General features: G+C 48.1%; 1 protein-coding gene across 12 annotated transcripts in view; it reads right to left on the bottom strand.

Annotated features, from left to right (window-relative positions):
- The window catches only part of LOC119163941 (Protein associated with topo II related - 1), a 240,719-nt gene that overhangs the window by 166,363 nt on the left and 58,610 nt on the right, over positions 1-15,746 (bottom strand). For 9 of the 12 annotated variants that reach the window (XM_037416018.2, XM_037416019.2, XM_037416023.2 and 6 more), the window contains one exon: positions 2,345-2,428. The exons of the other annotated variants lie outside the window; for them this stretch is intronic. In XM_037416018.2, coding sequence (XP_037271915.2) covers positions 2,345-2,428 — 84 coding nt within the window. The remainder of the gene's footprint in view (positions 1-2,344; positions 2,429-15,746) is intronic. 12 annotated transcript variants of the gene reach the window in all.

Here is a 15,746-nt window from a genome sequence, read left to right as displayed (position 1 = left end):
GCTATTGAATTTATCGCTACACTGGTGACACTGATTCTTAATTTTATTTTTCAGTTTATATGGCAAAAAACTCACTGCACTGTTGCCGAGCAACCGCACAGCACAGCACGCGCTCGAGAGCTGCTCGGCATTGGTGCAGTACAGTTTCTTGCAACAGCACTGTCGTCTTTATAGTTAGCCTAACAGCTTTGCTGTTAAATCATGCATAGTCGAATAATCAGGTATGCACATAAATGTCACCTTAACTAGAATCATGCATTGTGTTCATGTGACGCAAGATTCACACACGATCCGAAATGCGTTCGATAGACGCAATTTCGTCTTTTGTTTAGCCCAAGCGTGTTTCTCAGTCAATGACAAAACTCTCAATTAAATTTGGCATTGCACATTGAAATTGCATTTAAGCGCGACTTGGGGCAACAGGTCAGATTGTCCCATCATGGCGCAAGTGATGCAGCACTTCCACCCCTGCACGTAGCAATAAAAATTATGGTTTGACACTTGGAGCGACGTAAAGTAAAGCACAGTCGTAAAATTTCCTTGCGGACCAAGTGATGACTTCGAGTGCATCATTACACCATTACTGCTGACAACGGCGTACGGTGCCTCAATGAATTCTGCAGCTTATTAGCATTTCCAGGCACCATCTCGGACAGTGAACGACTGCATCGGTGCAGATGACAATGTAGCTGTTTCTGACTGCATCGAAGCTGAGATTATGGCTGCCATTGCCGGTGTAGCGGAAGTGTACCCGTGAAGTTATGAATATGCCAATGCCTTCGCTGCTGCCGCTAACTAACCTTTTCCGTGCTGCAAAGCATTCATCGACGTTCTGTGCCAATAAACGCTGTTGTAGCCGAAGGGGCTGGATTCACTTGCAGTCGATCTTGGATATATCAAACTCAGATATATCGAATTATTAGTTATATTGAACAGTCGAGAAATTCCCTTGAATTTTTCATGCAAGAGTATGGGGCCGGTGCACCCGTATATTAAACGACCGCAGAGCAGGACATATGCTATCTCGGATGCTGTGCCGCGCCGAAGACCAGAGTGCATTTTTCCTAGAAAATATTCATCAATTTTCGGCCACATTCTAACATGTTCCGATCTCTTTGCGCACGCAGGTGACGAAAAGAGGGTGTTATTCCCTTGTGCTAATCTGGTTTGTTGTGCGGCGCTTGCGAGTGCACCGTTATGTTTGATGCATGATCTGCAGGTCCTAACGCGCGGGTATAGTATTTTTCAAAAAGACCGATTGCTGGGGACACCCAAATGAGAATGCCAAAAGATTCGGCAACATCGTTCCAAACTTCTCATTCCCTATCTTGTTTGCTAACACACAATACCATGCGAGCCCGAAAAGCATGGCCTTTGAGATGTGCAACCTCGTGACGTATTTTTGGTGTTTTCGGTTTTCAAATGCACATCTCAAAGGCTATGCTTTTTCTAATTTTTCGCATCAAAGCAGCTGAAAGCAGCGGCTGCCAACTACAAAGGCATGAGGGACATCAATATAGGTAACATGTCGACGGTGGGAACTCTGTGTTGTCTTTTGTACCTTCTGGACTTGTGTACTTCTCGCCTCGTTTCTGATAAATCCTCATTCGGGAGTCGATCTGAACGTCGACCAGCATGTTGCGATAAAAAATTATGACTGGCGTTCGGAGCGACGTTGAGTAAAGCAACGTCGTAAACTTTCCTTGCGGGCCAGGTGACAATTTTCGGTGCGTCACAACCGCTGACAACGACATATAGGGCGTCAGTGAATTCTGCGACTTATCAGCATTTCCAGGCACCACTTCACACAGTGAGCGACCATCACGGCTGCCATTGCAGGTGCCGCAGAAGTGTATCCGTGCGGTTATGAACATGCCAACGCCTTCGCTGCCGCTCCTAATCAACCTTCTGCCACGCTACAAAGCTTGCATCAACATTCTGCATCAATCAACGCTGTTGTGGCCGGAGGAGCTGAATTCGCTTATCGGAAAAGCTTTAATAATATTGAGGATGAATGGAACTTGACGGCACGCAAGAAGTAAGATAAGTCTACAAACTGTTTACATGCAAGAAAGTGCGGTGACTTGCAGTTGACATCTTGTTCTTCAATATACTGTGAGCAAATTGTTAAGTTAGCGCTTGTAACGATTTCCTTGACCTGAAACACTCTAATTTAAGCCTTCAATACGCATTCTGCATATTGAATCATCAATATATCTAACTATTTCACGATCCCCATCGAGTTCGTTTCATACGAGATCGACTGTACACCCCAAATGCAGTTTGTGCCACCTGCATTACACTCAGAAGCTGCACAGCATTGGCTTAATGACAGTTTACTTACTGAGTAACATGGATGGACCCATTATGACCCCCCTGCCACGTCCTAGCAAGGGATGAGGCCCAGGAGGCATTGGCAGTCGGCTTCCTGCACGAACACAAGCATCGTTGGCCATCATTAGCGAGCCCCCCTCCTCCCACTCAACATTCCCCGCCAAGGCACTTCTGATCACAACACAGGAAAAGGACAGTTTTCATAGCACGGTCGAATCTCATTAATTCGAACACGCTTAATTCAAACTTTTGGTTAATTCGAACTCACAATGAGGTCCCGTGAAAGCTATGTGTATTCCAATGGGCGAAAACGCCCGGTAGTTCGAACGCCCAAGCACTTCGGACGGTTCATTCGAACATACCAAGCTCCGAAAATGCTCTCAGCACACCGCCCGATCCCGCGGCGACACCTGGGACACCTCAATGCTGCGCGCGAAGGAAGAGTTTGAAGCACTAAAATCTTCTCTCGTGAGCCCAGCTTCTCGAGCAAGTTCCACAGCTTTCTTGCGAATGGAATCTTTGGTCACTGGCAGCGAGCACGCATGAGCTTTCCGCACGAAGTTCCCTAGCGCATTCTCCAGCTGCAGATGAACCGCGCTTCGTCCACGAAATGAAATTTTCCGAGGATCGCACATCTGCAGCTTCCCTTTCTGCACCCTCCAATAGCGCATGCTTTTTTCTGACACACCAAAGCGGCACTGAGCAGCCATATTTCCATTCGCTTCTGCGAACTCAGCAACTTCTAGTTTAAACACAGCCGAGTACTGCCTTCTCGTACCGCTACTTATATTCAGTGAACGAAAAAAAGAGCACTAAAAGTGAAATGCAATGTCAAGTGGAGCAAGAACTTAGAACAGAACGGAGGCAAATCACGAACACAAAAAAAAGACAAGAGAGAAAAAAAAAACCTGCTATTGAATTTGAATGCGAATATGGCCGGGTCCAGCTTCTCCTGCACATGCAAACCACATGTTGCCAGACAGCGCTGCACTGTCGGCTAGACACCGCTATACAAGACGAGGGGCGACTATCTCGTTGTTTTATTGAAAATATCTCGACCTATATTCCGGTTTATACGATAGCTGCTGATTCTTTCGTCACATTAGTTAGGCATAACTGACCGCAGATCGGCGACCAATACATCAATATCCGCGGCACGCCATTCCTGTCCCCAAAGTATGCATATGTTCGAGTCTGAAGTTAATGAATTTGGGACGACCGGGGTACAAAAGTCCACTGTCAGGTGTCCTGATCACCTTGCTGGCCTCACATTTTAGTCAATTATATCTGAACTTCTGTTGTACCAGTACCAGAATTCGTAGTAAACGAAGCTCGATCAACGAAACAAAAAGCGTGGTTGGCATAATAACGCCCATTGGTATGGTGCATCCGAAACTCTCATGTAGGCAGATTCGTTGTAATGAGGTTATACTGTATCCTCATCAGCCGTAATGAAACTATTCCAGACTATATAATTCCGCCCTCTCATGGAGTCAAAGCGCTGCCACAAATTATTGCCGGAGCTCCAGGCTCGGCATGAGGTTCGATGTTGACGAAGTCAGCCTCACGAAAAAGTTTCGCGCACATATCGCCATCACCTCAGCCCCAGAAGCCTTGACCATCTCCACAGCTGAATAAAGGAACACCCAAAGCGGCAAGTTGGCTATTGGGCAGTCAACAACTATGAGCAAGCGCTCCACAACTGCGCACCTAATAAAATAAGTCCCAAAATGTGTGGAGTACGCACAAGCAATGCAACTTTTTTACCTCTGCGTGCGTAGACTCCCCTCGTTTTCAAACGCGTAAGTTGCACAGTCCGTTAACCTTTCAAGCAAGCTACCCAACTTGCCTACCTTCTTCCCACGCGTTTGGGTTTTCAAGGTCTCCTTCCCGCCGTATCCTCCCCTCTTTTCACTCTATCGCAACTCTTTTGCCCGTCTCCACTCCTGTGCAACACTAGCCATGCTGGCTCGAATTGAGAAGTTTCTTTTTATGACTTGAAACAGGCGCGGAGTGGTTCCATTTGTCCAGGCTTGTATGTCACAGGTGCACGCCGTGCTATATTGATATGTGAGGTTTCACGTCCCAAAACCGCCATATGATTATGAGAGATGCCGTAGTGAAGGGCTCCACAAATTTCGACCACCTGGGGTTCTTTAACGTGCACCCAAATCTGAGCACACGGGCCTACATTTTCGCCTCCATCGAAAATGCAGCCGCTGCAGCCGGGATTCGATCCCGTGACCTGCGGGTTAGCAGCCGAGTACCTTAGTCTCTAGACCACCACGGCGGGGCGCACCGTGCTGGATGTTAGTGTGTGGTCAGAATGAAGGATGGGAGGATTCCGCGCGTTATCCTGCAGCTCAACGAAACGTCAAAAGCATGACCAAAAACGTCGAAAGAGCAACAGCTTGGCTTGGGCGTAATCAGCGCGTCGTGGAGCGTGTGCTCATAGCTGTTGACCGCTGCCAGCTTACCACTTCAAGTGTACTCATGTTCAGCTATGGAAATGGTCCAGGCTTCGTGGGCAGAGGCGACAGCTGCATGTGTGCGAAACCGTTTACACGAGGTCAACTTCATGAACGTCGTACTTGATGCCGAGCCCAAAGCTCACAAACAGAACCACCCGGCGGCGATTTGTGGCAGCGCATTGTGCACTCCAACATGGGAGGGTGGGACATCTGCTTCGATGATTTTATTACGGCTTATGATAATGCCAACCCTTCCGAATTTCGCACAGATGAGAGCATTGTGAATGAAATGCACCGCCAGGGCTATATGAAAGAACTAGATGACGACGATGACGAAACTTTGGAAACAATGCCCACAAGCCTGCTTGCAGCGATTCGAAAATAGAAGCCCATAATGTTGGTTAATTAGAAGTTATATTTAAGTCGAGAGCCTTAAAGCGACCATAATTTATCAATATAATGGGGAATTTTTCATGTGCAGATAACGCCAAGACAGCTGTCAGACTGCGGTGTTGTTGCCATCGCCCCTGCCCGGAGCACCAAGGTTCATGAAGGGGCCATCTTGTTTAGTCATGAAGGGGCCATCGCATTGATTCAATCGGCTAACCAGGTCTTCTTTGTGATGTTTTGAGAGCTTCAACAGTGCACTGGATTAAAGTCTAGTTGAATTTAGAACAGCGCAACTGGATGCTGGTTGAGCAGAACGCTCAAACACAAACAGCGCTGTGTGTGTTTGAGTTTTATGTGCTGTGCACGTCTAGTTGCGCTGATCGAACATATAGGCTTTTGCGAATAGTGAATCTTATATTCGAAGTGAATTAGAAGCGAATAGTGATTTTTGTCGAAAATTTTAAATCGAATTCGAATCGTTTATATCACATATAAAGAAAAATGGGCATATTTATCATGACCTAACTTGCACAATATTTTTTAAAAACTGAAATAAGGCTTCTATGCAAATGCCTTTTTTTTTTTTTTTTCAAAGAAAGTCTAAACAACTTTGAGTAGTAGCAGGATTTGACTTTCAGTAGGATTCGAGTGATCACCTCTAAAATATGTAACATTTTAAAATTTATTATTATTAGAGCATATAAGCTGTACTAACAAGCTGTCAAACTTGAAAAATTATTAATCAATTAATCAATATGCTCATTTATTCGGGCCCTGCAATCCTTTTTCAAGTAGCCATGTAATAGATTCACTAAAGAAGCTTATTGCCTCACGAATTCACCGCCGTAAATACTTTTAGAATCCGTCCAGTGCTAGTCGAATTGCAAAGATTTGTCGCATGCTGCAATTGCATTCTCTTTTCTCGTCCCGACGGAATTTCTGAAAGCTAAGCAGGGAGGGGTGGCACTGGGAAGGAAAATATGTCAAGCAAGCCTCGTGACCTTGAGTACTTTTTTCTCTCTCTCTTTTCTTCGTATACATGGCTTTTCAGGGCGATGGCGCACGTATCGTGGACAAGTGGCGCCCTTCTATGGCTGCCCCAATAACGACCGAGCACCCCATGCTCAAATCAGCCAATGGCTGATACGAGTGATTTGTGAGCTTGTGGCGTCATTTGCCGATAGGAGAGAGCGATTTTTAGCTGACTGAAAATTTCTTGTGAATTGCAGGCCGTGTGCTGTACTTTAATATATGGCTCCCGTGTGATCGGTAGCCTCGACCACCGATGGCCAGCGTTTTCGGACCATGCTCAAAAATGTGTTGCGAGGCCCTTAGGCCCTTTTAAATTCAAAGGGGGGCTTTGCGGCATAGCGTATTTCTCCTGAATAGATGCTTTCACGGCTTAACACCCCTACACTGCAGTGAAACCATCTTCACGAGCTGTTACATGCAGACAAATATATATACAGTCGAGCCCGCTTATAACGAACCTGAGCGTGACGCGGCATCCGTTCTCTGTATCCCCAAGTTCGTAGTAAATGAAACACAGCTTGTACAAAAGTTGTGAGTGAAAACTAAAACTTTTATTGCCCCAAAAAGTCCGTGATGCACGTGTTTCGAAGAGCAGGAACGATAAGGGCAGGGTGCTCGTTCGCAGAGGCCCGTGGCATAACCTGAATGAGGCACTGACTCCAAAGTTTCGTCGTTCTCACAATCTGATTCCTCCAAATTGCTCTCGCCACGTACTTCATTACCAATGCCCCAATCCGTGCACGGTTTCGCAGTGTCGGCTTCATCGCCGGCCGTAATTAAACTACCGCAACAGATGTCTCACCCTCTCTCCCAGGTCGGAGTCGACGACGCGCTACCACAAATCACCGCTGCAGTTCAGAAGCTTCAGGCTCAGCATCGGGCCCGACGTCGACGAAGGGGGGAGGATGCGGCGGGAGGGCGACCTTGAAAACCAAAACACGCGGGAAGGGGGCACGTTGGGTAGCTTGCTTGAAAGGTACGGGAAACTCGCACGTAGAAAAACTTGGAAAGAGTGCCTGCGCGCGTAGAAGTCAAAGCATGGCCGCCTGGATTGGTGCACGCGGCGGTGTTCGAAGAATCGGCGGCCTTGGTCAAAAATCGTTTTGTTGCGCCGGTGAGTTTGCGTGGCCTCACGTACTTCGATATTTCGCAATTCGTTCCGAGCAAATTAACAGCCGATTTCGCACTTCCGCACGCGCGCGAAAGCCATGCTGAGCCGAGGGCGAAGTGAGCGACAACAAGTCCTAAACACGAAAGAATCGCAAATTATCAGAGTCGGTGGGGTAGCGTACACGCGTGCACTAGACGCCGAATATCGGATACAGTCGGTGGCCGACGATGTTGGTAAATGGTCCGGTCACTCCGGGCCGGCGACGCCAACGACAGTGCCAGCGATCAAAAACAGGGTAGATGGCCGACCGGTCTTTGAAAGATCGGTGGCAATGTGAAAACACGGACCGCGTCTGGCGATGCGGGGTGCTCAGAGTAGCGGGGGGACAAAGGACGGAGGGGTGCGTAACAAAAAGCAGTCGGGGCATAGAGGAAAGAAACAGCTTTCCTCCCTCCAAGGGTTGGGGAGAGCGGCAACTAGAGGGTCGCGGAGGCAGGGTCCGCGTTTAACAATAAGAATGTATGGGCACTTCGCCGATGCCTTATCGGTGGTCGAAATTGGTTTCCCAGGATGTCGGCAGACCGCTGACTCTGTTCGCTGTAATTGTAAGTGTGATTTCGTGCCATTGAACCAATGTATATTTTGACGGCCACGCAAATATTGTTCGTTCTAAGCGAAAGTTCGTTTTAAGTGGGGCCATTATATGTGGGCTTGACTGTACACCTACTCATTCATTGCAAATACTTCAATATTTTCAATAATATAAATTTGATTCGAAAGAATTTGATTACTCTATTATTCGTTCGAATATTCAAAGCATTCGAATATTCGCACAAGCCTACAAACATAGCATGATAAATCAAGTAACTTGCCACAGCACACTGGGTTGAGTCCGCATGTGTTTCCACAGCTGATTTTGAGTGTTATGGTGGCGACGTTTTATAATGCCAACTCGTGGCTCCTACTGAACGCTTGATCTGGTGATGAAAGTTGAAGTCTTGAAAAACGTTGACCAAGGAGGCATCGCAAAGCAAGACATCCCACAAAAGTACAGCATTAAGCCTAACACGCTCTCAAAATTCAAGTGCAAATAGGTGAACTCGACGACGATTGCTTATCGTGTAAAGAAGCGGAATATCACGTTGAAAAAATTGTAGGTGTGATGAAAAAAATGCAAGGCCGAAGGTGTTAAATTCAAAAGGGGGCTTCACGGCAGAGCGCATTTCTATTGGATAGGTGTTTTCGCGGCTTAACACCCCTACACTGCAGTGAAACCATATTCACAAGCTGTTACATGCAGACAAATATACACCTATCCGGTCATTGCAAACACTTCAAAATTTTTAATAATATAAATTCTATTCGAAGCAATTTAGAATACTCTACTATTCGTTCGAATATCTGAAGCATACGAATATTCACACAAGCCTACAAACATAGCATGATAAACCAACTAACTCGCCAATGCACGGTGGGTTGATTCCGCATGTGTTTCCACAGCTGATTTTGATTCGCATGTGTTTCCACAGCTGATTTTGAGTGTTATGGTGGCGACATTTCATAATGCCAACTCGTGGCTTCTACTGAACGCTTGATCTGGTGATGAAAGTTGAAGTCTTGAAAAAAGTTGGCAAAGGAGGCACTCCAAAGAAAAACATCCCTCAAAAGTACGGCATTAAGCCTAACACGCTCTCAAAATTCAAGTGCGAACAGGTGAACTCGACGACGATAGTATTGAGGCAATTCTTAATGCTGTTCATTTTGAAAAATTCGTCACAATAGATAGCAACATCGAAACATGTGGCGCACTAATGAACAAAAAAATTGTGCAGATGGTTCGGCTAGTGGATGACATAGAAACGAACCGCCACAAAGGACTATCAATGTTGCTGTGGATGGTGCTTTTGTGCTGCGGTTTCTATGCTTTGTTGAATAAGACAATGCTGAAGAAGCACTTTGACATGTGTAGTGCTTGGAAAACTTGATAGCTGCAACCAGGTTCGGCAAGAGAACATGTAGAGAACTGTCAGGTTTGAAACAATAAAAGTGCAGCTTTTTGAGCATTTTTCAACCTTTTCAGCCCTGAAATTTTTTTTTCACACCTGCAATTTTTTCAACGCGATATTCGGCTTCTTTACACAATAAGAAAGTGTTATTCATTGAAAAAATATGCGTGGTTAGCTTAATGTACAGTTTGGAACCATGTCCTCAAATGAGGACATCAGGGCCCAATGGGTGCAGTGGAGGCAAAAGCAAATCTTAGTGTAACGGTTTATTTTCTGTTTTATATACATATTGCCACCTAGAGTTGTGAGCCGGCAAGCCCTAGCGAGCCAAAAAGGGCAAAGAGAACGAAGAAGAAGTGTGGTTAGCGCCTTGTTCTGAAGATACACGCTCATGTCTTTCTGCCCCGCTGTTCCTGTCTTGTCTCTACGGCTCTTGATGCGTGACAAACTGGTGGAGGTGGTGGGTAATCTATGCACCGTACCCCTCCGCATAGCAGGAACACAAGCGTCGTACCAGTAGTCACACCTGTGCATCCCGCCAGCAGAAGAATCCGAGGGCTACCCCAGAGTTTGGACTGCTCGCAAACAACATGACAGCTCCGACCAGCCCTACCGACAACAACCCAACCGGTACGAACGGCACAACGCTGCTTCATTGCACCTTACTCACACCGCGAACGCCAAATCCCTTTCATGGCACTGCACTTGAGGATGTAGAAGATTGGCTTGTTCATTACGAGTTTGCTGCCGTGCACAACCAGTGGGACGACGCAGACAAACTGCGGCACGTCTATTTCAGTCTTTTGGACGGCGCACGTGTCTGGTATGAGAACCGGGCAGGTATTCTCACATCATGGGAAGACTTCAAACGCCGACTTCTTGGGACATATGCCAGCCCTGACCGTCGGGAGAGAGCTGAGCGCGATCTGCAGTCCCGCATACAATCGCCGAACGAAGGGGTTGCGATGTATGTCGAAGAAATGACGCGCCTTTTCCACCGAGCTGACCCCGGCATGCCAGAAGAAAAGAAGATACGGTACCTCATGCGCGGAGTGAAAGAGCAGCTTTTCGGTGGGCTTGTACGCAGTCCACCCAAGACTGTGTCATAATTTCTCACGGAAGCCGTCACCATAGAAAGCACTCTTAGGCACCGGGCCCCGTCATACGAGCGGCACGTCAACGCTTCAACTACTGACTACTTAGGAGCTTTCGGTGGCCAAATGGATTTCTTCCGAGAGATCATACGTTCAGTCATCCGCGAAGAACTACAGAAGCTGTCAGTGCCCTCGCAGCCCACTACCTCCTTGTTGTCCAGTGTTGTCCGAGATGAAGTCCAGCATGCCTTAAGAGAACCGCCTTGCATGCGGGATTATCAACCACCCGGTAACTTTCCCCGCATGTCGTATGCTCAAGCTTTGCGGCAACCTGTTACACCTGCAATTCCGCATCCCACCGTAACCCCAGCCATGCTGCAGACGGTCCAAGCGGCGCCATATTACAGCGCACCTCGCCTGATCTCGCGGAAGTCAGACGTCTGGCATGCGCCAGATTGACGTCCTCTCTGCTTCCACTGTGGTGAAGCTGGGCACCTGTACCGACAGTGTCCTTACCGACAACTTGGACTACGCGGATTTTCGACGAACTCACCACCACCGAGGTTCGGTCAGCGGCCCCTTGAAATTGAAGAGTATGTGGCTCAACAGCGCGGAACTTCATCATCCTTGCACCAGTCACACTCCCCGTCACCGCGGCAATTTTCTCCTCATCGCCGCACCTATTCGAGCGTGGCGCAGGGTCGGTCACCCAGTCCACGCCGGGAATACTAACCACAGCGACCTTCAAGGGCGAGGCCGCTCATACTGGACATGCTCAAGGCCTCCTACCGACGCTTCCGCAAACTGACGATTCTCCGACGACGACACCAGCTGGTTCCGCAAAGATTTCATTAGACATTCCAGTGCTGCTCGACGGTCGCCAAGTCAATGCTTTAGTTGACACGGGTGCGGGTTTTTCTATAATAAGTGAAAAACAGGCTGCTCTCCTAAAGAAAGTGACGATGCCTTGGAACCTCAGGCCAATTCGTACTGCTGGCGGGCACATCGTCATGCCACTCGGCGTTTGCACAGCACGAATACAGATTCGTGGTTCTACCTTCGTTGTCAGCTTGAGCATTCTCCGTCAGTGTTCTCGAGACCTGATCATTGGCATGGACGTTCTGAGGGAGCACGGTGCTATCATCGACATTTGACAACGCCTCGTCACGTTCTCGACAAAAAGCGCCACACCAGAGCATAATCCCAGCCATGATCGAGTATGTCTGCGGGTAATTGACGATGCTGTGACGATACCACCGCGCTCAAGTGTTATGGTTCAAGTGGCGTGTAACAAATCAGCACACAGTGAAATGGTGGCGGAGAGCAATCGATCCCTACTCTTTTCCCAAGGTCTCTGCGTAGCACGAAGCCTAGTAGACCTACAGGCTGGCCACTGCGAGGTACTTGTTACGAACTTCAGCTACGAGCGCCGACACCTTTTCCCTGGTACTGTCATCGCTTATGCCTACCCAGTAACAAATGTGACTGAGTGTTTTGCTTCCGAGGCAACCGATAATGCCGAAGCACCTCTCTGGGGCGTCGATATATATCCAATGCTTTATAACGAAAACAAACGAAGGCTTAATGACCTGTTGATAGAATTCCACGCCTGTTTTGCACGTTCATCGAGAATACGTCAAACATCGATTACCAAACACCGTATTACCACCTACGGTGACGCGCACCCTATACGGCAACAGCCTTACCGCGTTTTGCCAACCGAGCGACGCGCAATTCAAAAGCAAGTGAAGGAAATGCTTCAAGACGGTGTAATACAGCCATCAAGCAGCCCTTGGTCATCGCCAGTGGTCCTTGTAAAGAAGAAGGATGGTACACTTCGCTTTTGTGTCGATTATAGGAAGCTGAATAACGTCCAAAGAAAGACGTGTACCCATTGCCTCGAGTGGACGATTCTCTTGACAGGCTGAGGCGAGCAAAGTACTTTTCCTCAATCGACCTCAAAAGTGGTTATTGGCAAATTGAAGTCGATGAACGTGACCGCGAAAAAACGGCTTTTGTAACTCCTGACGGCCTGTATGAATTACGAGTACTCCCGTTCGGCCTCTGTTCCGCTCCGGCCACATTCCAACAAATGATGGATACCGTTCTCGCTGACCTCAAGTGGAAAAGTTGCCTCATCTATCTAGATGATGCCGTTGTCTTTTCAGAAACGTTTGACAAGCACCTTTGTTGCCTTCGGAGTGTTTTTGAAGCCATACGATCCGCTGACCTTACCCTCAAGCCTGAGAAGTGCCATTTCGGCTACAATGAACTGAAGTTCTTGGGTCACGTTGTGAGCGCTGCAGGCGCTCGGCCCGATCCCGAGAAGACTGCCGCTGTGGCCGCTTTTCCAGCTCCGACAGACAAAAAAAGTCTTCGGCGATTTCTAGGGCTCTGCGCCTACTATCGCCGCTTTATTGAAAACTTCTCTAAGGTTGCGGAGCCTCTCATTAGACTTACGCGTGACGACACCCTATTTCAGTGGACTGACGAACAAGCGACTGCCTTTGCGGAACTGCAACATCGATTGTCATCCCCTCCTGTACTCGGTCATTTCGATGAGGACGCTGACACAGAGGTGCGCCCTGACGCAAGCAACATTGGTCTCAGAGCCATCCTGGTGCAAACACAAGATGGGATCGAACGTGTGATTGCCTACGCAAGCCGCACTCTATCACGTGCCGAAACCAACTATTCAACGTCAGAGAAGGAATGTCTCGCAGTAATATGGGCAATTACAAAGTTCAGGCCTTATCTCTATGGGCGCCCATTCAAAGTTGTGACCGATCACCACGCTTTATGTTGGTTGGTTAACCTCCGAGACCCCTCTGGGCGATTAGCACGGTGGAGTCTGCGACTTCAGGAGTTCGATGTCACCATCGTATACAAGTCGGGTAGAAAGCATGAAGACGCCGACACGCTATCACGGGCACCTCTGGAATCCAACCATACAGCTGTAGAAGACGACAGCGCCTTCCTGGGGACTCTCAGTGGCGCGGACCTCCTCGGTAAGCAACGAGCGGACCCCGAGTTAAGGCCCATCATCGATCATTTAGAAGGCAGCACCGCGTCTGTTCCTCGTCCACTTTCCCGTACGTTGCCGTCATTTTGCTTACGACACGGCATATTATACAAGAAAAACACCGGTGTTGGCAGCAGATCTTATCTTCTAGTCGTCCCTCAAGACCTTCATGATGACATCCTATTAGCCTGTACGATGAGCCGACATCCGGCCATCTGGGATACTCACGGACGCACGGCCGAGTTCGACAGCTATATTTCTGGCCAAAACTCGCAGCTTGTGTCAAACGCTACGTGAAAGGATGCAGCGAATGTCAGCGTCGCAAGTCACCACCTGTAAAGCCTGCAGGCCTCTTACAACCCATCAATCCACCGCGTACGCCGTTTGACCAAGTTGGGATGGACCTCCTTGGACCGTTTCCTTTGTCTCGCTCCGGAAACAAGTGGATCATCGTCGCAACTGATTACTTGACACGTTACGCTGAAACGAAGCCATTGCCACGCGGTACAGCTTCTGAAGTCGCCCAGTTTTTCATGCACCACATTGTGCTTCGTCACGGTGCCCCGTCATTCATCATCACTGACCGAGGAACAGCGTTTACGGCAAAACTGTTGGACGACATCTTCAAGCTCAGTTACACGAACCACCGCAAGACAACCGCATACCATCCCCAGACTAACGGCTTAACAGAAAGGCTGAACAAAACGCTGGCGGACATGATTTCTATGTACGTGGATGTGCAGCATAAAACATGGGACGAAATCCTGCCATACGTAACGTTTGCGTACAACACCGCAACCCAGGAAACGACAAGGTTTGCACCATTCCGCCTCGTTTACGGTAGAGACATGCAAACCATGCTAGACACTATGATTCCTTGTGACATCGACTAGGAAGTCGACGATTACATTCAGCGTGCAGAGGAAGCACGTCAATTAGCTCGCGTGCACATAAGATCGCAGCAATGTGAAGACGCCCGAAGGTACAATATCCACCATCGACAAGTCTCCTATCAACCTGGCGACCAAGTGTGGGTTTGGACTCCTGTTAGACGGCGAGGTCTCAGCGAAAAACTCCTGAGCAAGTACTTCGGACCCTACAAAGTACTACGGCGGTTGAACGAGGTCAATTACGAAGTTATTCCAGACGGAGGCTCGGCAACGACCCAACGCCACTCACCACGAACAGAGATTGTGCATGTCGTCCGCCTAAAACCTTATACTACGCGGTGATACTCGCCTTATTGTGACGCGGTGATACTCGCCCTTTTTTGACATTGTCCGTTAGGTCTCGAATGAACTGTGAACTCAGTTAATGGTTTTTTCTCTTATGACCAACCTCAGACAATTTTTTTTTGCACCTGCATATGCCTTGTGCACTATAGGTACCGCTTCTCTCTTTTTTTTTTTTTTCCTTATCGGCCCTGCCGTCCCCTTGTGTATGAGCATCGAGTCGATGCTCTAATGGGAGGGGGAATAATGCCACCTAGAGTTGTGAGCCGGCAAGCCCTAGCGAGCCAAAAAGGGCAAAGAGAACGAAGAAGAAGTGTGCTTAGCGCCTTGTTCTGAAGATACACGCTCGTGTCTTTCTGCCCCGCTGTTCCTGTCTGGTCTCTACGGCTCTTGGTGCGTGACAATATTTTGATGCAATAAAAGTTTCCTGCAGTGCGTTTCACCTTCAGTGATGGACATGAAATTCTTTCAAGCAATTTCTTCCATTCGTGAGGCAGAGGTGGACATTGCACTTTTCGCACTTGATTCGTGGCTTGCCCTTCCAGCCTTCAAGCATGCATCACTGTTGCTCTTCTTTCGCAACAGGAATGTGGCCAATTTGATCACATCTAACATCTTCCACTCGTCTTCTATTGTCACACTGAAACTTTTTCAATCGCTGCATCGGGGAAGAAGATAGCCTTCAACGCTTTCATGACAAATCACCAACACCAGCTTTTGCTAGGGCCTCCACAACATGCCGCGTGAAATCTAGGAGGTCCATCTGATCGTTCATGCATATTCCTTGTTGCTCAGCATTCCGCCGATTCTCTAGCCAGGAGTTTGTCACAGCCACGTTCATGAAATGCGCAAGTATGCGAAGCGTCCATTTTCTAGAACGAATATTGGTCCTGTAGAGCGACACCAGGAAGTGAGTCTTGTCAACTCCAAACATGCTCTTATTGTATTCTTGCAGTTCACGTTTCACATAAATGAAAACGCCGTCTGCCTTATTGTATTCTTGCAGTTCACGTTTCACATCAATGAAAACGCCGTCTGCCTTACTTCACCGAGA

The sequence above is a fragment of the Rhipicephalus microplus genome, chromosome 8 (genome assembly GCF_043290135.1).
Source record: "Rhipicephalus microplus isolate Deutch F79 chromosome 8, USDA_Rmic, whole genome shotgun sequence".
Classification (NCBI taxonomy): Eukaryota; Metazoa; Arthropoda; class Arachnida; order Ixodida; family Ixodidae; genus Rhipicephalus; species Rhipicephalus microplus.
This window is presented reverse-complemented; position numbering and strand designations above follow the sequence as displayed.